A 27,694-nucleotide genomic window follows, 5' to 3' on the forward strand; every position below is an offset into this window, starting at 1 on the left:
CCACCATACAAGGCACAATATAATGTTATTGCAATGACCAAATAAAAGTGATATTGTAATGATGGGGGTAGGGAAACGGACAAGTGAGCCCTAATCTACCCGCCACTCTGTCCCTGCCTACTTGCAACGACCCGTCCTAGGTGACGGGGTACAACTGGGCGGCGGTCCCTACGCTCAGTAAGTGCACGAGACAAACAGACAAGAGAACACAAAGCTAAGGGAAATGGGGCAGTTGCCCACGGCAACACCGTGAGCAACAAGAGTGGTGAACGAGCCGAGTCAAACCAGGAGGGAACGAGGTACCAAACGCAGAGCAGGAGAGTAGTCAGAAAGCCAGGGTCAGTATGGAGCAGGATCAAATAGTAGAAGCTGTAGCTGGGCCAGGAAACCACACGAGAAGAATCACAAGCAAAGGAACAGGAAAGGCAGGTATAAATAGACAGAGGGCGGGAGCTAGCTCCGTCTGGCCAGGCTGCGATAGGCTCTCCCGCTCCTAAGCCTGCCATCCTGAATGGTGGAAGCTGGAGTCAGTCTCAGAGACATAGACTCAGGTGCAGACTGATTACCTATGGGAGTATACACAGAAGTTGTGCCTGGCAGATCCTTTACAGATATATTACATAAAGAATAACGCCACGCATGCCCTAATAATACCAACATACACAACCCACATAACAGTGTTCAAGTCTTAGGTTTGCACACCAAGCATCAGTAACTTGTAGGTGCTATGAATCATCCTGAGGGGACGCCAGGGCATTTGCCCCTTTTGCTGTCCCTATAATCTGTCCCTGATTGCTATGTCTAAAAGGGGGGGGGGGCAAAATCATTTTATCCATGTGATCATAGTGTGTTTCCCATTATGGGGAATAGCACGGTTTTAGTTTAAAGGAATTGTCCGGTAAATTTATGTTATATTTTGTATAATTAAAAGTTATACAATTTTCCAATATACTTTCAGTATTAATTCTGCATAGTTTTTCAGATCTCTGCATGTTGTTATTCGGTGAGTAGATTCATTGTGTGACTTCCAGTGGAAACAGTTCTATCCATGGTCATGTGATGGACACACAGTTGCTGGGATCGTTACAGTATGTGTATCGCAGATGTCTTCTAACGAGCCGTGCACCTGTGTGTCCATCACATGACCATGGACAGAACTTTATCCACTGGAAGTAAACGATGAATGTTCCTACTGAATAACAAAACGCAGAGATCGTGAAAACTGAAAGGACTTAATACAGAAATTATATTTAAAAAAAATGGTATAACTTATAATTATAAATAAATGTCTGATAGATGCGGGTCCCACCTCTGGGACTCACACCTATCTCTAGAGCGGGTCCGGAGGTGGCACCCGTATCTATCGGACTTTTATCGCATATCCTATGGATATTCCATAAATGTCCAAGATGGGAAAACCCCTTTATTTTGCTGAAACCGGGCAACCCCTTTAAACATCTATGTTTGTAAACCAGTAGTTTATGGAATTATAAAAAAAATTATATATAGTTGGTCATAAATTATTACGCCTCATGCACACGACCGTTGTGCCACTCGGGTTGTTTTTGACGGCATTCGAGTGGCACCCGATAGTCTTTACGGACCCATTCACTTTAGCAGGTGAATCAGGTCCGTGAAAAATGATCCGAGTCTCTGATCCGAGGAAAGATAGGACATGTTCTATCTTTCCTCGGAACACTGACGGGACTCGGCCGGCGCACACGGTCATGTGCATGAGGCGTAACAGACTGAAAAGAAGAAATACTTCCACTTATTTTGTCATCTGTTTATATGGAAACTTTCCTTTCAGTGCCGCATGCTTACAGATTAGGTCATTTTGATCCGTTTGGTTTTTTTTTTCCCCTAAGAAATAGTTTAACAGAAAAGCATGCAGAAATTAAGTGTCTGTACAAGATTCTATTCTTTTTATAATTTTTTCATGTAACAGCCTTGAATGTGCCTCATCTTGGTAATATAGTATATGTTGTGATTAAAGCTGGTTTCACAAATTATAAATCCCAGCGCAAGCATGGGTCAAGGTTTCTATGATTTGAAGTCTAGAGACGCCCCCCCTGGGCAGAAGTAAAAGGATGGCTAAACGACTGGATCAGAGCATACCCAAAATGGCGGGTCTTGTGGGGAAAAAAAAGCACTTTATTTGGTTATACCTCTCGCCAGCCCCTTGTATATGTAAACCACATTATCAACACATGGAGGAAAATGAAAAGTGGATCATAGAAACAGTATACAAGCATTAATATAACCAGTAACCACCATACAGTGGCCATATAGTTATCACATATTCTACTATTCTATTGTTCTACACAGGCGGTCTGCAGAGTATTATCATGCTGCAGGCCATACATGAGTATACAGAACTAATCAGATGCAGTTATAGGCAATTAAACAGAAATCGGCTCTCCTGACATGTCTGTTTTAGGCTACATTCACACGACAGTGAAAAACGGCCGTGCGATGGCCGTTTTTGTAACGGCCGCCACTCGGCCCTTTTCAGAACAATAGAGTTCTACGGGTGTATTCACATGGCCATTTTTTTAACGGCTCGTAAAAACAGGACGTCAAAAAATAGGACATGTCCTACTTTTGGCCGTTTTGACAGCCTCACGGCTCCCATAGATGTCAATGGATCCGTTTTTGCCAGCCGTTTTTTAGGAATCAATCCTTGTAACGGCCGGTAAAACCTGATACTTGCCGAGGATTCCCCGCGCACAGTGCTAACTTGAGCCCCCGACATTACTGCCCATTATTGCCCAATCCCCGGTCAGGGGATTCCGCTACTACAGATGCCCCTGGCGTTACTGTCCATATATGGACAATGACGTCAGTGGCTACCTCTGGAATACCCTGCCAGAGCGGAATCCCCAGCCGACGCTCTGTCCAGGGGATTCGGCTACTGGAGAAGTCCCTGGCGTCACTGTCCATAGTGAAATCCCTGGCATGGGGAATTCCGCTCCTACAGGGAGCTACAGTGGGGGGTGCTATCTACAGGGGCGCTTCTATCTACGGGGGGAGTATCTACATGGGGGTGCTATCTACACGGGGAGGTGTCATTTACAGGGGTGCTTTCTCCAATGGGGGTGCTATCTACAGTGGGGGGTGGTGCTTGCAACAGTGGGGGGCTGCTATCTATAGTGGGGGTGGTGCTATCTACAGGGGTGTGGCGCTATCTACATGGGCACTGTGGCACTATATGGGGGTTTGACACTACTGGGGACACTGTTGTGCTATCTACGTGGGCACTGAGGGCACTGGCACTTTATATGTAGGCACTATTGCATTAAGGCATTATGGCACTTTATATATGGGTACTTGCTGCAGTAGGCACTGTGGCACTATGTGGGCACTATCTACAGTGGGCACTGTGGCACTATCTACAGGGCCATTACAGCACTATCTACATGGGAATTGTGGTGTTTTCAGTGGGTTTGGACAATAAAACCAACAAATTAAATCCTTCAGTTTTTTTTAACGGCCATGAAAAACGGATAGCAAACAGCCATTAAAACGGACAGATGGACTGGGTATGGATGAAAATTTGGAGACACACTGAGGCAAAATGGCCATGAAAAACTGACAGTTGATCAGTTTTTAATGGCCATTTGTTTTCACGGTCGTGTGAATGTAGCCTCAGTAAATACTTATATTACCCATGAAATAACTATTCTGGAGCACCTTTTCTTGTGCTGTTCCTCTTCTATTCTTCTGGGAAATGTATGAATATATTGAACACTGGGTCCCTTTGTCAAAGGGCTGTGCTCTTACACACTCTGACACTATCCAATCATCACTGACAGTCTCAGACTGTGTCGGGATACATTACCAAGAGGAATGGTAACACTCAGTTAGGGCAACAAATGCCGAGGACTCCTTCCTCACAGTGTGATGCGAGCAGTGCAACGAATAAAGGGCAAAAAAAACAAAAACATTTTCCCTATTAGGAAATTCGAATGTTCAGGATCCTCATCTCTTGGCCAGAGCGGAGGGCAGAATCAAAGAGTGTCTCTTGCTCTGGAGGGCCTGTCCTGTCCTTCATTACATAGACAGCCCATTGATTTGAATGGGCACTGTGTAATGCTTAAAATCCCCTGTGGTGGCGCTGCAGTGAAATTGAACACTTACACAGATTACAGTTCATCACTGGGGGTCCCAGCAAGGGTACACTTTGTGATCAGCTTATTGTGAAGGGACCCTTCTAACAAGTAGGGTTAGTCTAAAGCGGAAAACTCCTTTAAATACCTCAGCAGCACAAGTATTTCTTCTGTCCTGATAGTTTGAATGTATCATTATAGGTAAAAATGTAACAGCCTTGAATTCAGGCTTCAACCTTACAGAGTATGGACTAAACTGGTTACAAATGTAGGCGATTTATGTCCCGCAGAAGCATTTCTGCCTCTGGATTCTAAAAAAGACTGTTTCCATTCAATGACAGGAACCAGATTTTGAAAATGTTGAGGAATTGAAACAAAAGTATATTCGAAAGTATTTTCGTTATACAATAATTACACTTATTTTATTATTTTTTATTATTATTATTACACAATGCCAGAAACCTGCTTTAACCCCTTAGTGACCAGCCTAATTTTAGGCGCTAATGACCAAGCTATTTTTCTATAGTCGCATTCAAAGAGCTATAACTTTTTTATTTTTCCATCGACCTACCTGTGTGAGGACTTGTTTTTTTGCGGGATTAGTTGTACTTTTTAATGGCACCATTTCGGGGTACATATAATTTTTTGATTAACTTTTATTAACTTTTTTTTGGGGGGAAAAAAAAAAAACCTGAAATTCCATCATTGTTCTATGCATTTTAAATTGACGCCGTTCACTGTGCAGCGTAAAGAACACGTTACCTTTATTCTATGGGTCGGTACAATTACGACAATACCACATATGTATAGTTTTTTTTATGTTTTACGACTTTTGCACAATAAAAACTCATTTGAACTAAAATTATTCGTTTTTGCAACGTTGCTTTCCAAGAGCCGGAATTTTTTTATTTTGATGTCAATGTAGTGATTTTTTGGGCTTCGTCTTTGCGGGACGAGACGTAGTTTTGAGGGGTACTGTTTTGGGTACATTGGACTTATTGATTAACTTTTATTATGACTTTTTTGGGGGCAATGGAAAAAAATAGCAATTTCGCTATTGTTTTTTACGGTGTTCACATTGCGGTTTAAATTACATATTAACTTCATTTTTTGAGTCATTATGGTCGCGGTGATACCATATATGTGTACTTTTATTTATTTTTTACACTTTTACTGTAATTTTTATTAATAATTTTAATTTCACATTAATTACTGATTTTATTAGTCCCACTAGGCAACTTTACTATGCGATCTTTAGATCACTGCTATAATCCTTTGTTATACTTAGTATACCAAAGCATTATTGCCTGTCAGTGTAAATCAGTGCAATCTATTAGGCTGGATTCACACGAGCATGTTCGGTCCGTAAAGGACGGAACGTATTTCGGCCGCAAGTCCCGGACCGAACACAGTGCAGGGAGCCGGGCTCCTATCGTCCTACTTATGTACGATGCTAGGAGTCCCTGCCTCTCCGTGGAACTACTGTTCCCGTACTGTAATCATGTTTTCAGTACGGGACAGTTGTCCTGCAGCGAGGCAGGGACTCCTAGTGTCGTACATAACTATGATGCTAGGAGCCCGGCTCTGTGCACTGTGTTCGGTCCAAGACTTGCGGCCGAAATACGTTCCGTCCTTTACGGAAGGAACATGCTCGTGTGAACCCAGCCTTAGGATGTGTGACGGCCTAGCCTGAGGCCCCTTACTGACCGCCGTGAAAAGGCATATTGGTGGCCACTAAGGGGTTAAGCCAAACATAAATGTAGTGGAGAATAGTCACTGAGGAGTAAAAGTATTATAATTGATAATATGGCTCATGTGGCTGGTGAGCTAAATAATGAAAACAATTTGGTCAGCTTCAGCAATGAGCAATATTTTACATATTCCTTTTTTCCAGGTCATTAAAATAGTTTCAGAAAATTACTTTGCTTTGACAATATTTTGGAATCGACTATTTACCGTAATTACTTTGCAAATATAAACCACATGTCTGACTTTGTTACTGAAAATGTTTTATGGTTACACTATTGGAGAATTGGCGATGTCTCTTAGAGTTTTTTTGCATGTTATTTGCACAATATGATTACATGAGTGTAAAATGTATTGTTATATTGTTTAGTCCCAATATGTTCTTTGCTGTCACATGCATAATGAAGTATCTTCTATAGAGGAGATGACTATAATCATTTATATAGGGTAACACTATTTGCCATGTGTTTTAGATTGGATGCTGATTGTCTCAGTCCTGATATTCAAGGCTCAATTCATATTGGAGATCGAATATTGGAGATCAATGGCACCCCTATTCGCAGTGTTCCCCTTGATGAGGTGAGCCACTATACTTGCTTTCCTTTCCATTTAGTTCTATCATTTTATATTTTCAATAATCCTATTGTTTTCTTTTCTTTAGATTGATCTCTTAATACAAGAGACCAGCCGTCTCTTACAGCTAACCATTGAGCACGACCCACATGAAAATACCACCTTGCCCACTCCCGAGCCAGGAGTCAGACGTCACCGGCCTGTTACGTACGTCCGTTTAAAAGCTTGCCATAGATATAAAGATATGATTCAACTGCTTCCTCCTGTATTGAAGGGGTTTTTCTATCATAGAAAGGGTGTATATATATATATATATATATATATATATATATATATATATATATATATATATATATATATACATATATATTACAACACAGCAAGTGTAATCTCGTTTTAAATGACAGTTTACAGCGTAATCTCGCGAGATTACGCTTGCTGTGCTGTAAATTTCACACAAACGTTACCGAAGAGTCAGGATTCTGAATATACATCACGTCCTGGCTGGTAGTGATCTCTATTCACTGTCAGGACACTGCAGTAACGTTATTCTGTGTGTATGTGGCTGCACATAGTGATCTAGCAAGATCACTATGTGCTGTGTAAATGAATGGGGAGAAGTGTATGATGCTGATTGGTCAGTGATTGGTCAGCATCATACACTTCTCTCCACAACGCCCACTTGGTCAAAAAGTAAAACACGCCCAGTTGGGCATTAAGAAAGACATTAGCATAAAGCTAATATAGGTCATAACTCCGTCAAAAATTATCGTTTGTCTAAATAAAAAACACTGCTGTAATCTACATTACAGCGCGATCACATCATGTACAATATAGGCACTTATAATGTGGTGACAGAGCCTCTTTAATATGGAACGTAAATGAGATTTCATACCAACACTTTGCGTCTATCTCCTTCTCCCATGTGAAGGCGTAGCTGCAGTATAGACAGATCTCCTGGATCTAGCTGTGTGGGATCCCCATCTTGCTCCAGAAGAGATATGTGTCGTTCTGAATCTGTCCGTGGTGTTACTGGATCGCATCGAATATTCAGGCCGTCAGATCTGATCCCTGGAGAAGTGCTGGGAAGAGGCTGTTTTGGGCAGGCAATCATGGTAATTATCCAAACATTGCGTTTAACAGGCAAGCCCCATCCTATGCAGGCAACCCCAATCCTATGCAGGCAAACCCAATCCTATGCAGGCAAACCCAGTCCTATGCAGGCAACCCCAATCCTATGCAGGCAACCCCAATCCTATGCAGGCAACCCCAATCCTATGCAGGCAACCCCAATCCTATGCAGGCAAGCCCCATCCTATGCAGGCAAGCCCCATCCTATGCAGGCAAGCCCCATCCTATGCAGGCAAGCCCCGTCGTATGCAGACAAGCTCCATCCTATGCAGGCAACCCCAATCCTATGCAGGCAACCCCAATCCTATGCAGTCAAACCCAATCCTATGCAGGCAACCCCAATCCTATGCAGGCAACCCCAATCCTATGCAGGCAACCCCAATCCTATGCAGGCAAGCCCCATCCTATGCAGGCAAGCCCCATCCTATGCAGGCAAGCCCCGTCGTATGCAGACAAGCTCCATCCTATGCAGACGAGCTCCATCCTATCTATCAGTTTAATAAGTACTAAGATGTTACATTTTCTGGATGAAATTTTTGGCACCACAAGCAGCTCTCTCAATCCTTATGAGATGTGATATGGTCTGAATATGCTTATCTTAAATGTGTATTCTCTAGAAATGCCAGGCTATTTGGTATATGGCAAATGGGATATTAACAAATACAAATAATACTGGTGCACTATACCTGTGGTGCGCCAGTGTGTCCCCCGTGATGTGACTGCAACGTTCCTCGTGGTCCGAACATCATATATTTAATTGGATTTATACTAGAAAACGGAAGTTAATACATTGATAAATCTGCCCCATTGTTTATATGTTTCTCTTGCTTCTCTAAATTTAGTGTGATGACATGGGCTGATTATTTCTGTTGTCAGGTTACACATCGTGTCACTGGTGAAGTGATGGTGATGAAGGAGTTAATCAGATTTGATGAAGAAACCCAAAGAACCTTTCTGAAAGAGGCAAGTGTTTTCTATGTGTTATGTTCCTCACCGGCAATTGCACCACCATAAAATAGACCTGAAACAATTTACTCCCTATATTATTTCATTCTGCATGCAACTTTAGTTGATCAGTTCACCTCAACACCCTATGTGAAAAGGAATATCTTTTCCAATGTCTAGGAGCAGGGTCAGATCATCACTGGGCCCCCTTAACTGCCTACTAGAAACTTTTCATTCGCTCCAGTGCACCAGACAACCACGGTGGTTTCACCCGGGAACAGGGTTGGCTAATGCTGAAGGCATGGAATGTGCTTTTTAAGGCTCTATAATGGATGGTATCAGGGACTTGCCAATATATAGGGGCCGTAGTCATAACTAGTAACCTCATCAGAGGAGTAAGGTGTAAGGGACATAGGCTATAGACTCCCCATTAGGGGTGATGATGTCATAATAAAGTGTCAGTGACATTGCATGACATGTCCTCTTTATCCCCAATTTCAGTTTTTTCATTTTTGTTTTTTGCTCCCCTTCTTCCAAAAGCCATAACTTTTTTATTTCTTCATCGACATAGCCGTATGAGGGCTTGTTTTTTTGCCTGACAAGGTGTAGTTTGTCATGGCACCATTTATTGTATCGCATAATGTACTGGGAAGCTGAAAAGTTGTGGGGTGAAATGGGAAAAAAAACTGCGATTATGCCATGTTTTGGGGGCTTTTGATTTTACGGCGTGCATCAGGCGGTAAAAACTACATGTGCACCTTATTCTACATGTTGATATGATTACAGCGGTACCAAATTTATATGTTTTGTTTTAAGTTTTACCACTTTTTAAAAAAAACAAAAACAATTTGCTAATGAAAAAAAATGTTTTGTGTCACCATAACTTTTATATTTTTCTGTCAATTTAGCGATGTGAGGGCTTAATTTATGCAAGGCAAGCTGGAGTTTTACTGATACCATTTTGGGGTATATGCGACTTTTTGATCACTTTTTTTATTTTTATTTTTTTTAGAGCTAACCAAAAAACATCAATTTGCGTGTTTTATCAAAAATTTTTTACGGAGTTCACCAAACGGGTTCAACAATGCTATATTGTGATAGTTCTGACTTTTACGGATGCGGAGATACCAGTTATGGTAGCTTTTTTTTTTTTATTTAACAATACTTTAGGGGAGAAATGCGAAAACGGGTGTTTTTTAAACTTTTAATACTTATTTTTTTTTTTTATGTTTAACCCCTTAAGGACACGGCCAATTTTAGCCTTGAGGACAGAGCAATTCTTTTTAAATTTCCCTCTTTGCATCCCGACGCTCATAACGCTTTTATTTTTTGTACGACGTAGTTGTATGAGACTTTGTTTTTTGCGGGACGAGTTGTACTTTATGTACGTACCATTTTTTGGTACAAATACATTATCGTTTAATTTCTATAAATTTTTTATTAGATTAAAATGCAGAAAAAAAGCAGTTCTGCTGCAGTTTTAATATTTATTTTTTTACACCATACACCGATCATGATAAATAATGATATACATTTGTTGTACAGGTTGTTACGGTCGTGGCGATACCAAATATGTCTATATTATTTCATGTTTTGGGACATATATTTTAAAAAGTTTATTTATTATAAAATATTTGTGTTTCTGTGTATTTTATTTACTTTTTATTTATTTATTTACCATTATTATTTTTTTACATTCATTTAACTTTTTTTTTTAATCCCATAAAGGGATTTATCATTTTGATTTTGATTTTGTAACTGTAATGTACTGGCATAGATCTATATGCCAGTACATTAGCCTGTTACTGATCGTACACAGGCAGTTGTTAGGGCATACCGAAGTATGCCCTAACAACAGGAAATATGTTCAGACAGCCCTGGGGTCCTTCACTGGACCCTGGGCTGTCTGACCATACGAGTTGTTGGCTTTGATCGCGTCACAGTTATTTTCTGTGACGCGATCAATGTGCAGTCCCCTCTCCTTGAACGCCGCGATCAGCTGTCATCGCGGCGTTCAAAGGGTTAACAGCGGAGAGAAGATGTTTCTCTCCTCTCCGCTGTCAGAGCGGGGCCGTGGCTGTGTATTACAGCCGTTGCCCCGCTCTCGATCGCGCGCACAGAGACGGCAGAGACTGCTGTCACACAGGACGAGTATGCTCGTCCTAATGCGCGAAGTGCTCGCCGCTCAGGACGAGCATACTCGTCCTGTGTCGGCAACCAGTTAAAAAAATAAAATTATTTTACTGTTTTTTCCTTTTTTTTTATTAGTCCCCCTAGAAGACTTGAACCAGCAATCGTTGCATCGCTTGCATGATATACAGCAATACTAATATATTGCAGTATATCGTTATATGGACTGTCTCCTTTGAAGCCCTGCCAGAGGCAGAGCTTCAAAGGAGTACAAATATGGCAGACCTGGGGGCCTTTATTAGGCCCCAGGCTGCCATAACAACCATTGTAAATGGCCGATAACCCCGAGGGGGGCTGCGATGGCGTGTTTGAGGGGGCGCCCCCCTGATTCTAACAACCTAAATGCCTCACGATTGACCGCGGCATTTAAGGAGTTAAACGGGCAGAATCAAAGTGAACTTTGATTCTGCCTGCTGGAGTGAGCGCTGGAGTGAGGTGTCTGTGTATAACACAGCCGTCATCCGCTGAGTATGGAGCGCGTGAGCGCGCTCCATACTTCCCCTTGGTGACATTTCAGTAATAGTAAGTAGTTTGTCACCAAGGGCTTAAGGTTGCAGGATTGGTGGTAACTTCACAGGTGGGGGCGTTGTGGGCCATAACATTGAAAGTGGTGCGGGCTCTATACATTAAGCACTCTGACCTGCAGCTGCCGGACAGCCACTCATGGGATAAGAGTGGCTTATATCAGAGACGTGATGGTTTCAATTAAAGGCTCTAAAACAATTGACAAAGCCATGGGTGTGACATCACAGGGGGCCAACGTCACTGCTTTGGTGACATCATTGGAGGAGGGGTTGTCAGGGACATGAGCTGGTGATTCCCCTACAGAGCATTATTGCATGTGCAGTCTACACAGGACTGGTAATGTCACAGAGGCAATGCCTAATGTGTCCCCTCTAAGGCACCAAAACCTGTGCTGACATCACAGGTGATGACCTCGGGGGCAATGATTTTACTAGGGCTGATAGTCCTATAAATTGAGTACCAGAAACCACAGCTGCCAGACACCCACAACGGGTGTATCCAGGAGTCCATGCCAGAGGCTTGGTATGGCCAATTTTAAGGCTCCATAATGAGAGCCAACATTCGTGGTGTTGTCACTGCTGATGACATCATCCTGGGGATTATCAGAAATATTTTTATGCTCACACTGTATAAACATTGTATAGTACAAAGAAGTATATATGTTCTGTAATATGTACAAGCCCTACATTGGAAACCTACATGCATACATGGGTCTCTTGGAGATCCCAAAGAACTGCTCTGTACTATGGACGCCCTTAATCTGGCCACATCTCGGAGGGTGCTTATGTAAAAGGCTAAAAGAGTAAAGCATTTTAGTTACAGATGTGTCCACACATACCTTTGCTTGAATTTAGCTATGCACTCAAATTAATCATAAAATACATTCAATATAATATTGCGACAGGCTAGCTAAATCCTTGAAACCATGCAATACACATTAATACCACTGGGTGGCCACACATAGGCACATATAGCATAGACATCTCGTGACAGAGTATCACACAATCATGTTTTTTTTTTTTTCAAAGCTGGTGATCTCACGCCACACATCTCAGGATATGTTGAGATATGAGGAAAGGTAAGGAAGGACACATCTGTATGTCCTTTATAACTGATATAGACAAAGCTCTCTCAGCTATGTGTAAGAGTTCCTCATAGTGGAGACACAGTCGTTCTTTGTCCTGTTGAGGAATAGTGTGTTAAATTGTCATTTATTACTGTGTACACAATAAAAAAAAATATTTTCCTACACATATAAAAACTTTCTATGAATCTGTTTGACTTGATATGACTAGAGATTGATAGAAATTACGCCCTTGAATAAACAAACAAACACAAAATTGCGCAAAGTACTCATCTTTGGGTATCAATACATTGTCAATTGCTTATTTTCTATTGTCCTGCAGGTGAAGGTAATGCGTTGTCTGGAGCACCCCAATGTCCTGAGGTTTATAGGGATCATTTATAAGGACAAGAGATTGAACTTCATCACAGAATACATCCCTGGGGGGACCCTGCGTCAGGTGATCAAGGAGATGGTGCGTCATTTTTAATTCTCTGCATTAAGCAGGCATGCTTTTATTCTAGGAGGTTACATATTTTGATTTGATGTTTGTCAGTACATTAAAAAAACACAAAATGTTATTAATGCTGATGACAAATTATAACACCATTCCTGCTGTTTACATAAATTTATAGAAAGTTACCTGATTTCGTTATTTTACTTGTGCCAGATCCTGCCTTGTGCACTTTAGGAGGTCAAAATAATATGGACCATCACAAGGGAAGAGATCAAAATACTCTGTGTTTTAATAGTTGTGCCTGAGCCCCATAATCTTTTCAGCCTGAGGGTACATTCTGCTGAGAACCCTTTACAATAGTTATCTACACCCGTGTATTGTAAAGGATGATTGGTTTACAGGACCAAACACAAGATTTTGAAAGGTGGGTCTTCAAGTATGTTGGTGCCCAAAACGGAACGCACATATTGTACTTTCCACATAAATTAACCGGTTAAGGACTAGGCTGTTTTACAGCTAAATGACCAGAGCAAATTTCACAATTTTGCTATGCGCTTCTTTAGATGACTATAACTCTGCAGGTGAATAAAGTTCATCTTTGAATTTTACACTCTTTTTAAAGGACAGATAGGGCTTTGTTTTAGTGGCATTTGTCAGTATATATCATTTTTATTTTTTTCTCTAAAGTGGGCAAAATTGGAAAAAAATTCAAGAATTTAGCAATTGCGCCAGTTTATGCTAGCATTTTTCACACACGGTATGGACCACGGACAAAATTAATCTTTCACATTCTTCCACTTCTCCCGTGCATGGGGATACCAAATATGTGTGCCTTATTCACTGTGCGGGCATGTGCCAGGGCTTGGCATAAAAGGAGGCTTTTTGGCCTTTTCGGTCCAGGAATTTTGCATTTGATTTTATAGCCGCATACTGTTTTCTGGGGGGCGTAATGCTGCTGAAACATTAGAAACACCCCATAAATGACTTCATTCACACAAGTAGACCCCACAAGGTTTCCTTCAAGGGGTTTATCATATTTTTAGACAGTCCAGTTTTCTTCTGAAAGTTTCTTGAATAAGATGGAACAAAAAAAAATCAGCACTTTTTTAGCAAATGCGTCAGTTTATGCTAGCATTTTTCACACACGGTATAGACCACGGACAAAATTCATCTCCTTTCACATTCTTTCACTTCTCCCGTGCATGGGGATACCAAATATGTGTGCCTTATTCACTGTGCGGGCATGTGCCAGGGCTTGGCATAAAAGGAGGCTTTTTGGCCTTTTCGGTCCAGGAATTCTGCACTTGATTTTATAGCCGCATACTGTTTTCTGGGGGGCCTAATGCTGCTGAAACATTAGAATCACCCCATAAATGACTTCATTCGCACAAGTAGACCCCACAAGGTTTCCTTCAAGGGGTTTATCATATTTTTAGCAAGTCCAGTTTTCTTCTGAAAGTTTCTTGAATAAGATGGAACAAAAAAAAATCAGCTATTTTTTAGCAAATGCGTCAGTTTAGGCTAGTATTTTTCACACACGGTATGGACCACGGCCAAAATTCATCTCCTTTCACATTCTTTCACTTCTCCCGTACATGGGGATACCAAATATGTGTGCCTTATTCACTGTGCGGGCATGTGCCAGGGCTTGCTAGCTTTTTCACACACAAAATGGACCACGGACAAAATTCATCGCATTTCACATTCTTCCACTTCTCCTGTGCATGGGGATACCAAATATGTGTGCTTTATTCACGGGCATGTGCCAGGGCTTGGCATAAAAGGAGGCTTTTTGGCCTTTTCGGTCCAGGAATTTTGCATTTGATTTTATAGCCGCATACTGTTTTCTGGGGGGTGTAATGCTGCTGAAACATTAGAAACACCCCATAAATTACTTCATTCACGCAAGTAGACCCCACAAGGTTTTCTTCAAGGGGTTTATCATATTTTTAGACAGTCCAGTTTTCTTCTGAAAGTTTCTTGAATAAGATGGAACAAAATAAAATCAGCACTTTTTTAGCAAATGCGTCAGTTTATGCTAGCATTTTTCACACACGGCATAGACCACGGCCAAAATTCATCTCCTTTCACATTCTTCCACTTCTCCTGAGCATGGGGATACCAAATATGTGTGTCTTATTTATCACATAGAGATGTAGGAGGGCGGACGATAGAAGAAGCTTATTTCACAAATCGCTTTTTTTCAAAGCTGGTTTTACAAAACTCAACAGAGTTTCTATAACACGTCCAAAATATCTGCTCTTGAAGCAGAAATCCCAAAATATTCATCTAGGGGTATAATGGGAATTTATTTTTTTGGGTTTTCTAAAATAAGAAATTGCAGGTTTATGCAAATGGAGCTCTCCAGCAGATGAACTTTAGAGAATATGCAAACATGACATCCACCCCCCACCCACCCATTCCCTCCCTCACCCTTGGAGTAAAATCAGGGGAAAAATAAAAACGTAATGTAGGGCAAATATATTTTCAACGAATTAACTAAAATCTAATAATTCAGAACAGTGTGGTATTTTTTAAAACATGGCTCAATGCACAGGCCTGGTTGTGAGGGACATGAGGGACAGAAATATCGGGAATCTTTGCGGTGCCCGTCTTTTCTGCAGACGCGGCACTTTTTCTGGGGGTTGCTTCTGGTTGGTGTTGGGGGAATCCGACTGATGAAGTGTCTTTCAGTCAGTCGCGTGACATCCTCAGACTGGGGGCATTCTCGGGTGTCCTGAACATCAAAAATGAGGCCTTCAATAATTTTTTCCTGGAAATCCAGGTATGTGTCTCTGCCTCTGTTTTTTTTGTAGAGCACAAATGAGTTGTGGATGGCCACCTGTAACAAATAAATGGCCACTTTTTTGTACCAGGTTTTAGTTTTGCGTTTTACTAAATAGGGCTGTAAAACCTGGTCGCTTAAATCCACCCCCCCCATGTACTTGTTATATTCGGACACGCTCACTGGTTTGTGCTTGTCCGATGTTGCCCCCCTTTCCCTCACTGCCACTGTTCCTACGGTATGAATCGTGCTTAGCACATACACATCTTTGCGATCCCTGAACTTGACCGCCAGCAATTCTTCAGATGCATAAGCACAGGAGTCCCCCTTTACCATGCGCTTCCCCACTAATTGCTGTGGAAAACCAATTCTGTTTTTGCGCATGGTACCACATGCCCCAGTCTTTGCAGCATGCAAATGCCTAAACAGGGGCACACTGGAATAAAAATTATCACAGTACAGGTGGTACCCCTTGTGAAGCAGAGGCTGCATTATCTCCCACACGATCTTACTGCTGGTGGAAAGATCAGGGGGGCATCCAGGAACATTTATTGTGCGGTCCCGCCCTTCATAAATCCAGAAGAGGCTGGACGCAGCTGCAGGCTTGAGGGAAGCCGACATGACCGTCCTGGTAGGGAAAGGGTTAATGTTAAGAGGTGAGGGAAAGGTGAAGGAGCTGAAGGAGGGACGGGGAGGAGCTAGGGGGGACGGGGGGGCCGTTACTGCGCTTCCCGCTGTTTCTCGGCATTGAGCCGGAAGCAGCGGGAGGAGTAATACACAAGAAGCAAAGCTCCCCGTTGCCCGGCTTTTTAGTATGGCAGAGGCCCTGATTTTAGAGCGGCTGCGTGCCGCTGCTGTGCACCACGGTCCCGGATGGCTGGAGGAGACCGTGGCTGCATTAACGCGGATCCCGGACGCCGTTTCGCCACGTCGGGCACGGCGTTCGGGGTCGGTTGTAAGGGACAGGCTCCCCTCCCCCGGCCCCCCTACGAGCATGGCTATGGCGGCGGGGGGGGAGTCGGCAACAACCGCTCCTGCGCTGGGCAGGCAGAGAGCGGTAGCAGGGGTGACGGCGATGCAGGCTGTGTCGACCCGTCCCTCTCGGCGGTCCCGACCTCCAGAGCGCCTGAGTCCGGAGGTAGTCCCGCGGACACGGCGTCGCAGAGGGAGCCCGATCCCGGACGCTGCAGGCCAGGCAGCTGGGAGGACCGCCCCTTCCCAGGCCCTGCGTCCTGGCAGGAATCCCAGGCCGCGACGGGGTCCGGCGGTAAGCAGGGAGTCGCAGGCCGGGCTCCCTGTCACCCCTCCCCCATCAGATGGAAGATGTCGAGAGCAAGGTACGGCCGCCCCGCATGGTGATGTTCCGGCCAGGGGGCAGGCTTCGTCAGGATCGTCTAGACGGACGACTAGATCTGCAGCGACGTCGAGGCAACAGGTCCGGTCGGAAGTCTGGGTCCCGGCGGTCGGGCGGCAGGTTGCCGGCCCATCGGTCAGCGCGTCCTCATCCCCTTTCCGAAGAGGTCGTTGGGAGGGACAGTCGTCGGCGAGAGAAGAACTGGAGGAAGGTGAACTGGACGTCTATCGTCGAGGTCAGGATGGTCCGGCTGACGGGAACACAGCGCCTGTGCAGCCCGGTGAGTGTATAACTCCATTATTGTCTTATCCAGCGATTTTTATGTCGGGTGTCGGCGGGGGGGCTGCTAGCATAGCATCGGGGGCCGGTAGTGGCGCGGGCGGACGCGACGGAGCGGGTTTGGCAGATTTAGTGGGTTGCTTACGGGAGCTGGTGGGGCGCCTGGATAGGGCCGCGGCGCCGGTAGTAACGGAAGTGTCCCCTGCGGTAGTTTGGGAAGGCCCCAGGGAAGTGGGATCGTTGCAGGCGCGTCCTGTGGTGGCGGTTAGAGAGGCGGTCGCGGTGTCGGTGCAGACTGAGGCACAGAAGGACGGCGATCGAGTGCGCATGGACGATCGTGCTCGGGGGGAGGTGTATGTTTGTTTTGAGGGTCCGTTGGGGGCGCATTTAAAGCAGGAGGTGCGTGATCGGATCTGGAAAGATGAATATGTTGAAATTTTTTCTCTCTTGCCGCTGGCTAAATTCAATTTGGATAAGAGCAAGCGGGATGAGAGTAAAAAGGACGAGGAGGAACGGCGGCGGTATAGGCTTATCCCGCAGACGTTCGTTAATTGGTCGCAGGCGTTCGCCATATTGGCTAGTGTGATAGGGGAAAAGGCGCCGGAGAATTGTTCGGCGTTATTTTGTTATTTTGATGCTATTGGGGAGGCTCATAGGGCGTATGGGGGTCAGGCGTGGCTGCGATATGATGAGCAATTCCGTCAGCGGAAGGCGGTTCGGCCGGCGATTCGGTGGGACCAGAAGGATATTGCTCTCTGGTTACGGGTTACGGCTCCGGTTAGGCAGCCCTTTCCCGGGAGCGGTGGCCAGGGAGGCCAGACTAGTCAGAGTGGACCAAGCGGCGGGGGAAAGGCGGGGTTTTGCTGGCAATTCAATGAAGGCCAGTGCAAGTTCGGGGCCACGTGCAAGTTCAAGCACGTGTGCTCCGAGTGTAATGGGGCATCACACGGGGCGGCAAAATGTCTGCGGAAAAAGAGGTCCGGGAACCAGCACGGGGCTGGTCAAGGGGGTGTCGCCGGTGAGGGTGGAAAGGATGGCCCCTTATCTAAATGAGTATCCGGATAGGGCGGCAGCTAAGTTGCTTTATGAAGGGTTTAGTGTTGGTTTTGTTATTCCTCCGCCTCCTTATGAGGTTCCGGTTACACGGAGAAATTTAAAATCGGCTTACTTGCATGCGGAAGTCGTGTCGGAAAAGTTGTTAAAAGAAGTTTCGTTGGGGCGCATGTCGGGGCCATTTGTGGAGTCGCCGGTGAAAGATTTAGTTGTGTCCCCTTTGGGTATTGTCCCTAAACGCGAGCCCGGAAAGTTTCGTTTGATTCAACATTTATCGTATCCCAAAGGTTCGTCGGTAAATGACGGGATTGATCACGAGTTGTGTTCCGTAGTTTATACCTCGTTCGATAAGGCGGTGGGGTTAGTGCGGGCTGCGGGTCCGGGGGCGCTGCTAGCAAAAACCGACATCGAGGCGGCGTTCAGGTTGTTGCCGGTGCATCCAGAAAGCCAACGGCTGTTGGGTTGTTTTTGGAATGGGGGCCTTTTACGTGGATCGGTGCCTTCCGATGGGGTGTTCTCTTTCTTGTGCATACTTCGAGGCGTTTAGTAGCTTCGTGGAGTGGGTAACGAGGGGAGTATCCGGGGTCGATTCGTTGATCCATTACTTAGATGATTTTTTGTGCGTTGGCCCGGGGGGTTCGCCGGTTTGCGGTAACTTGCTTCATGCCCTGCAGAAGGTGGCGAGGGATTTTGGGATCCCTTTGGCGCCGGAAAAAACGGAGGGCCCGGTAGCGACGATTTGTTTCTTGGGAATCGAAATTGACTCGGTGGCAATGGAGTGTCGGCTCCCGGCGGATAAGTTGGGTGCTTTGAGGCTGGAGGTGCGACGGGCTTGTAGAAGGAAGAAAATGTCGCTGAGGGAGCTTCAGTCGCTGCTGGGGAAGTTGAATTTCGCCTGCCGGATTATGCCGATGGGGAGGGTGTTTGGTAGAAGGTTGGCGGCGGCAACGGCGGGAGTGCGGGCGCCGCATCATTTTGTGAGGCTCAAGGAGGAGCACCGAGCTGATCTTCAGGTTTGGGATGACTTCTTGGGCCAGTACAATGGTCGCTCGCTATGGATGGCCCCAGCGCAGGATACGAGTGATCTGAATATTTTCACGGATGCGGCTGGGGCGGGTGGCTTTGGAGCTTACGGGGGAGGTCCGTGGTGCGCAGGTCAATGGCCGGCTAGCTGGGTGTCCAGTGGATTGACGCGGAATCTGGCCCTGCTCGAGCTGTTTCCCATCGTGGTGGCGGCTACCATTTGGGGGGACAGGCTCAGGGATAAGAAGGTCCGTTTTTACTGCGACAACATGGGGGTGGTGCTTGCCATTAATAACATCACGGCGTCCTCTCCTCCGGTAGTTCAATTGTTGCGACATTTAGTGTTGGTGTGTTTGTCGCTGAACGCGTGGGTGGTGGCGGTGCATGTCCCGGGTGTACGGAATTGTGTTGCTGATGCTCTTTCTCGCTCGCAGTGGGACCGGTTTCGGCAATTGGCCCCGGGAGCGGAACGTCTCGGTTTGGCGTGTCCGGATCATCTATGGGATCTGGTATCGGTCCCGTAGAGCAGCTGTTACAAAGGTCTTTGGCGCGCACGACGTGGAGGGCTTATGCTGCTTGTTGGAGGCAGTGGGAGGAGTGGGTAAGAGAGTTGGGTGATGTTAATACGGATAGAGACAGGTTGGTGGCACTTTTGTATTGGTTAGGGGATGCCTGGGAGGGGGGGTTTTCAGTAGCGAAGGTGAACCGGTTTATATCCGCGGTGGCGTTTGGGCTTAAGTTGCGGGGCTTGCGGGATGTATCGAAGGAATTTCTGGTATCGCAGGCTTTGAAGGGGTTGCGCAGAGGTAGGGTGGAGGCGGATAGTAGAAGGCCGGTGTCGTTTGCTTTGCTGGGCTTGTTGGGCGGTTCATTGGCATCGGTATGTCGTTCTTCAGATGAAATGGATTTGTTTCGGTTGGCTTTCTCGTTGGCGTTCTTCGGAGCATTTAGAATAGGTGAGTTGGTGTCGCCAAGTACTAAACAGGCAGGGGGGCTGAGATCTGGGGAGGTGAGCCTTTTTGCAGATCGGTTGGAGGTATGGTTGCGTAGATCAAAAACTGACCAATTAGGGAAGGGAAAACTGATAGTTTTGTTCGCTCTCCCGGGGTCGGTCATGTGCCCAGTAGAGTGCATGCGGGGTTTTACAAAAAACAGGGGGTCTCCAGATTTGCCTTTGTTACGTCATGTGGACGGGTCGTTCTTGTCCAGGTTTCAGTTTGGAGCTGTTTTTAAAAAATGTTTGACGGCGGTTGGGGTTGCGGCAGGCTCATATTCATCTCATTCCTTCCGGATTGGCGCAGCAACGGAAGCAGGGCGCTGGGGGTTGGATGATGAGGGGGTGAGGCGTATTGGTCGTTGGGAGTCAAAAAGGTTTAAGTCCTATGTCCGCCCCCATATGTTGTAATTTTGTTGTTTATGCTTGCAAATGTTATATGGTGGTGCCTAACTGTGTTTTCCGTTTCAGATTCGCCTCCTTGTCTGGTGTGGTTGATGGGTCATTCGTACGTGCACTGGGGGGCTTTGAGGGCGGACGTCCGCCCGGATGGTCGCCAGTTGCGCATTCCGCGACAGGATGCGGTTGTGCATTGGCTGGGGTTTAGAGGTATGTCGTGGAACAGGGTGTTGGCGGAATTCCAGACATATGTGCGGCTTGATAGGGTTCCGGAGGTTTTAGTGTTGCACGTGGGTGGGAATGACTTAGGAGTCCGCCCTTTTCGTGAGTTGGTGCGGGATATCAAACATGATTTGTTGTGTTTGTGGGTATCTTATCCCAAGTTGGTGGTAGTGTGGTCGGACATAGTCCCAAGGAAGCATTGGCGGTTAGCTAGATCGGTGGAGAGAGTCAATAAAGCTCGGATAAAAGTTAACCGGGCGGTGTCCCGTTTTGTGGCAAAGAACGGGGGCATTTGCGTGAGGCATAGGGATTTGGAGTCAGGATTGGGGAATTTCTGGAGGAGTGACGGGGTTCATCTGACCGAGGTTGGCATTGATATTTGGAGCTTGGCTATAGCAGAAGGCATAGAAAGGGCGGTGGTGGTGTGGAGGAACTCACAGGCTTAAGGTGGTCAAGGCCTGTTTCGCGGTGGCGGGGGGAGTCCTTGAGGCCAGTCAGTACAAAATGGTGGGGGGGTCGCATCGGGGGTATGCGTCCCCCAAAAAAGGTACATGGTTGAAGACTTCATCGGGTGTTATCCCTTTGAAGTGGTCTTCTGGTAGAAGGTATGTCACTTGAAGGCTTCATCGGGTGTTATCCCTTTGAAGTGGACTTCTAGTGGTCGGTATATCACTTGAGGGCTTCAACGGGTGTTATCCCCTTGAAGTGGACTTCTAGTGGTTGGAGCCATCTGCAGAGGTGAACGGTGCTTCCGAGCTGGTTTACGGCTGGAGGTAATTAGTGGTTTGCAGATGGCTAATTCGGTGTGTTCTTGAAAGGAACATCTGAAGGGGCTTCAAGGACTTCCTCTGCTCGGGTTAATGTTAACGTTTAATTGTTATTTATGATTCTGACCCATGTTGGGTCATGTGAATTATTAGGAGGAATTCTCTGGTGGATTCCTAACTAGTTATCCGAATGTTTCGGATTTAAATTGTTTTTATAAAACTGTGAAATTAATAAACGGCTGCTGTGGCCATTTCACATCCAACCTCGGTGTCATGTGTCGTTACTAAATGGGGGTGGGGGATAGTATGGTTTAAGGTTAACACACGACTCTACCTAGGCAGGTCAAGAAGAGGCTGGACGCAGCTGCAGGCTTGAGGGAAGCCGACATGACCGTCCTGGTAGGGAAAGGGTTAATGTTAAGAGGTGAGGGAAAGGTGAAGGAGCTGAAGGAGGGACGGGGAGGAGCTAGGGGGGACGGGGGGGCCGTTACTGCGCTTCCCGCTGTTTCTCGGCATTGAGCCGGAAGCAGCGGGAGGAGTAATACACAAGAAGCAAAGCTCCCACCCTCCCACCCTTGTTTTGTTACTCCTTAGGTCTTCTGTACGTCCGTATATGAGCGTTGTGTTTTATTTTGTGTGTTTATTTAACATGTTTTTCTTTTTTCCGGAGTAGGTTCTGTTGTCATGGCAGCTGGCGGGGGGAGTCCTTGAGGCCAGTCAGTACAAAATGGTGGGGGGGTCGCATCGGGGGTATGCGTCCCCCAAAAAAGGTACATGGTTGAAGACTTCATCGGGTGTTATCCCTTTGAAGTGGTCTTCTGGTAGAAGGTATGTCACTTGAAGGCTTCATCGGGTGTTATCCCTTTGAAGTGGACTTCTAGTGGTCGGTATATCACTTGAGGGCTTCAACGGGTGTTATCCCCTTGAAGTGGACTTCTAGTGGTTGGAGCCATCTGCAGAGGTGAACGGTGCTTCCGAGCTGGTTTACGGCTGGAGGTAATTAGTGGTTTGCAGATGGCTAATTCGGTGTGTTCTTGAAAGGAACATCTGAAGGGGCTTCAAGGACTTCCTCTGCTCGGGTTAATGTTAACGTTTAATTGTTATTTATGATTCTGACCCATGTTGGGTCATGTGAATTATTAGGAGGAATTCTCTGGTGGATTCCTAACTAGTTATCCGAATGTTTCGGATTTAAATTGTTTTTATAAAACTGTGAAATTAATAAACGGCTGCTGTGGCCATTTCACATCCAACCTCGGTGTCATGTGTCGTTACTAAATGGGGGTGGGGGATAGTATGGTTTAAGGTTAACACACGACTCTACCTAGGCAGGTCATGAAGGCGGTGGTATATCCTGACCCGCTTTCACACAATTTGTAGAGCTTAACGCCATATCTTGCCCTTTTTGAAGGTAGATATTGGCGAAAGCTAAGTCTGCCATGAAAGTTGAGGAGGGATTCGTCCACACTTACATTCTGCTCAGGGGTGTAGAGTTGCAGAAATAAATTATTCAGGGAATTTATTAGCGGTCTTATTTTGAACAACCGATCCCGGTTTGCATCGGTACTTGGGGGGGCCTGTGCGTTGTCATTGAAGTGGAGGAACCTCATTATTGTCTCATAACGAGACCTGGGCATTACTGCAGAATATACTGGGGTGGCTTGGGCGGGTCTTGTTGACCAGTAAGACCTAATGGAGGGCTTTTTGACAATACCCATATTTAGGGTGAGCCCCAAAAATTTTTTTAATTCCAGCAAATTGGTGGGCGTCCAATCTCTGGCATGGGTGGATGAAGGTTTCTGCCTTATATATTGAGTGGCATATAAATTTGTTTCGTGGACAATCTGATTTAGGATGTCGTCCGTTATAAATAAATGGAAGTAATCCATTTGGACAAAATTTGTATTGTCCACGGTTATGCCAGGAGTGGCAGTAAATCCGTGGATTCTAGGCCCAAAAGATGGGGCAGGTGCCCATACAAGAGCCTGGACTGAAGGGACCAGGCTGTCCCGTGCTACAGCGCTACTTGGCCCTGCACTTTCAAGTTCTGCAGTTTCAACTGCATCAGGGACAACGTCCCCTGAAGATGAACCTGAAGTGACGCTGTCATCGTCACTACCTAAAACAGGTTCCATCTCGGACGCCATCTCTGATGCGGTCTCCGACTCAGACCACAGCATGGCGTATGCCTCCTCGGCGCTAAACAACTTCCTCGCCATAACGTAACTAACACTAACACTAACTAAACAAATAATTTTTTTTTTTTATATAAAACACACAAACTAACTGCTATATATATCTACACTACCGCTAACAAAAAAATAAACCGCTATTGCTATATATATTATATATATGTGGATATATATATAATTATATACTCCCTACCTGCCTATTCTAATAGAATAAAAGGTAGAAAGGTAGATAGATAGAAAAAAAGATAGATGAATAGATAGATTGTATAGATAGATAGAAATCTATCTATACAGAGAATGTTTTAGAGTGTAACTGTATTTTTTGTGTAACTGTAACTGTAATCTTCTGGCAGCAATTCTCCCGAGTCTCTTCTTCTCCTCAAACTGAAACAATGTTTGAGGAGAAGAAAAGAGGCAGGAGATTTACTGCCAGAAAAGTCAAAATAAAACAAATGTGGTCGCTGTGATAGGTTTTCACAGCGACCACATGATCAGGGACCATCAGATTGGTCCCTGATACTCTGCCCAGTGCCCAGAGCTGTTGGTAACAGCGTGGGCACAGGGCTGTGTGCATGCGATCGCGTGCACACTGTTTTCTATGCAGAAATGCATGTGATCGCTGTGATTGGTTGTCACAGCGATCACATGTTCAGGGGCCAAAAGATTGACCCCTGACATTCTGCCCAGTGCCCATGGCTGTTAGCAACAGCCAGGGCACAGAGCTATGTGCACGCGATCGCGCGTGCACAGTCTCTGAAGTGCCGCCGTAAATAGTCTATACGGCGGACTTTAGAGACCCTGACCGCTGGCCGTATATTTACGGCCAGCGGTCGGGAACCTGTTAAATGACAAATTTTTACATAGAGGGGTTTAAAGGGGTTTTCCATCCACTAAAAATTTATAGCCTATCCTCAGGATAGGCCATCAATAGCTGATGGGTCGGGGTCCGACTTTCGGGACCCCCGCCGATCAGCTGTTTTGAAGGGGTGCATTGCTCGTACGAGCGCTGCTTCCCCTTCATATCTTCTTGTTCACTGTGAATCGTCGACGCGCATTTAGCGTCCGCTTTCTTCTCCCATTGAAGTGAATGGGAGATAAGGCTGCAATACCTGTGAATCGCCGCTAAATGTGTGTCAAAGATTTACACTGCGCTGCGGCCCCTTCAAAACAGCTGATAGACGGGGGTCCCGAAAGTCGGACCCCGACTCATCAGCTATTGATGGCCTATCCTGAGGATAGGCTATACATTTTTAGTGGCTGGAAAACCCCTTTAACCCCTTCAAGACACAGCCTGTTTTGGCCTTCAGGACACAGCCAATTTTTTCAAATCTGACATGTTTCACTTTATGTGGTAATAACGTCGGAATGCTTTTACCTATCCAAGCGATTCTGAGACTGTTTTCTCGTGACACATTGGACTTTATGTTACTGGCAAAATTTGCTCAATACATTAAGTATTTAATTGTGAAAAACACCAAAATTTAGCGAAAAATTGCAAAAAATAGCATTTTTCTAAATTTATATGTATCTGCTTATAAGACAGATAGTTATACCCCACAAAATTGTTGCTAATTAACATCACCCATATGTCTACTTTAGATTGGCATCGTTTTTTGAACATCCTTTTATTTTTCTATGACCTCACAAGGCTTAGAACTTTAGCAGCGATTTCTCACATTTTCAAGAAAATTTCAAAAGGCTATTTTTACAGGGGCCAGTTCAGTTGTGAAGTGGATTTTAGGGCCTTATATATTAGAAATCCTCGATAAGTCGCCCCATTTTAAAAACTTCACCCCTCAAAGTACTCAAAACAGCATTTAGAATGTTTCTTAACCCTTTAGATTTTTCACAGGAATTAAGGCAAAATAGATGTGAAATGTTCAAATTTATTTATTTTTTTTGCAGAAATTCATTTTTCAACTATTTTTTTTGTAACACAGAAAGTTTTACCCAAGAAACGCAACTCAATATCTATTGCCCAGATTCTGCAAGTTTTTAGAAATACCCCACATGTGGCCCTAGTGCACTTATTGACTGAAGTACAGGCCTCAGAAACAAAGGAACACCTAGGGGATTTTGGGGCCTCCTTTTTATTAGAAAATATTTTAGGCTCCATGTCGGGTTTGAAAGGCTCTTGCGGCACCAAAACAGTGGAAATCCCCCAAAAGTGACCTCATTTTGGAAACTATACCCCTTGAGGAAATTATCTAGAGGTATAGTGAGAATTTTGACCCCGCAGGTTTTTTGCAGAAATTATTGGAAGTAGGCTGTGAAAATGAAAATCTACATTCTTTCAAAGAAAATGTAGGTTTAGCTAATTTTTTTCTAATTTCCACAAGGACTAAAAGGAGAAAATGCACCACTACTTTTGTAAAGCAATTTCTCCCGAGTAAAACAATACCCCGCATGTGGTCATAAACGGCTGTTTGGACACACGGCGGAGCTTAGAAGGGAAAGAGCGCCATTTGGCTTTTGGAGCTCAAATTTAGCAGGAATGGTTTGCGGAGACCACGTCGCATTTGCAAAGCCCCTAAGGGACCAAAACAGTGAAAACACCAAAAAAGTGACTCCATTTAGGAAACTACACCCCTTGAAGAATACATCTAGGGGTATAGTGAGTGTTTTGAACCCACAGGAGTTTCATAGATTTTATTAGAATTGGGCAGTGAAGATAAAAAAAATCTTTTTTTTCCAATAAGACGTAGCTTTAGCTCAACATTTTTCATTTTCTCAACAAATAAAGGAATAAAAGAACCCCAACATTTGTAAAGCAACTTCTCTGGAGTACGGCAATACCCCATTTGTGGTCATAAACTGCTATTTGGGCATACGGCAAGGATCAGAAGAGAAGGAGTGCCATTTGTCTTTTGGAGCACAGATTTTGCTGGATTGGTTTCTTGACACCATGTCACTTTTGCAAAGCTCCTAAGGTGTCAGTACAGTGGAAACTCCCCAAAAGTGAATCGATACACGAAACTACACCCCTTGAGGAATTCATCTAGGGGTGTAGTGAGCATTTTGACCCCACAGGTGTTTCATAGATTTTATTAGAATTGGGCAGTGAAAATAAAAAAAATCCTTTTTCTTCAATAAGACGTAGTTTTAGCTGAAAATGTTTCATATTCTCAACAAATAAATGAAAAAAAGCACCCCAACACTTGTAAAGCAACTTCTCCTGTGTACGGCAATACCACATATGTGGTCATAAACTGATGTTTAGGCACAGAGTAGGGCTCAGAAGGGAAGGAGCGCCATTTGGCTTTTGGAGTACAGATTTTGCTGGATTGGTTTCTGGTCGCTATGTCGCATTTGCAAAGTCCCTGTGGGACCAAAACAGTGGATCCCCCCCAGAAGTGACCCCATTTTGGAAACTACACCCCTCAAGGTATTCACCTAGGGGTGTAGTGAGCATATTAACCCCACAGGTGATTGGCAGAAATTGGTGTGCACGCGATGTTGCAGAGTGAAAATGGTTTTTCAGTAGATATGCCAATAAGTGGCGCCCAGCTTGTGCCACTGGAGACACACACCCCAAAAATTGTTAAAAGGGTTATCCCGGGTATGGCGATGCCATATATGTGGAAGTAAACTGCTGTTTGGGCACACTGTAGGGTTCAGAAGGGAGGTAGCGCCATTTGGCTTTTGGAGCGTGGATTTTGCTTGTAGTAGTTTTGTTTGGAGTCTTACTGGTGTTTCCGTTTATAATGTGGGGGTACATGTAAGGCGGGCTGGAGTATATAAGGGGCATAGTCAGGTGGTATTGTGGGGTAAAAAAAAACAATAAAATAATCCATAGATGTGTGTTATGCTGTGACACAATCCTTTCTGCACAGGCCGGTGTTGGACTAATAAATGGTCCTTACTTATTCCCCTTTTGGTCCGCACTC

At 44.9% G+C, this 27,694-nt stretch overlaps 1 protein-coding gene across 2 annotated transcripts in view; it reads left to right on the top strand.

Moving 5' to 3' along the window:
- LIMK1 (LIM domain kinase 1) overlaps positions 1–27,694 on the top strand; it is a 103,883-nt gene that overhangs the window by 64,329 nt on the left and 11,860 nt on the right. For both annotated transcript variants that reach the window (XM_075854116.1, XM_075854117.1), the window contains 5 exons: positions 6,329–6,434; positions 6,517–6,635; positions 7,360–7,543; positions 8,436–8,522; positions 12,626–12,757. In XM_075854116.1, coding sequence (XP_075710231.1) covers positions 6,329–6,434; positions 6,517–6,635; positions 7,360–7,543; positions 8,436–8,522; positions 12,626–12,757 — 628 coding nt within the window. The remainder of the gene's footprint in view (positions 1–6,328; positions 6,435–6,516; positions 6,636–7,359; positions 7,544–8,435; positions 8,523–12,625; positions 12,758–27,694) is intronic.

Source organism: Rhinoderma darwinii, chromosome 2 (genome assembly GCF_050947455.1).
Source record: "Rhinoderma darwinii isolate aRhiDar2 chromosome 2, aRhiDar2.hap1, whole genome shotgun sequence".
Lineage (NCBI taxonomy): Eukaryota > Metazoa > Chordata > Amphibia > Anura > Rhinodermatidae > Rhinoderma > Rhinoderma darwinii.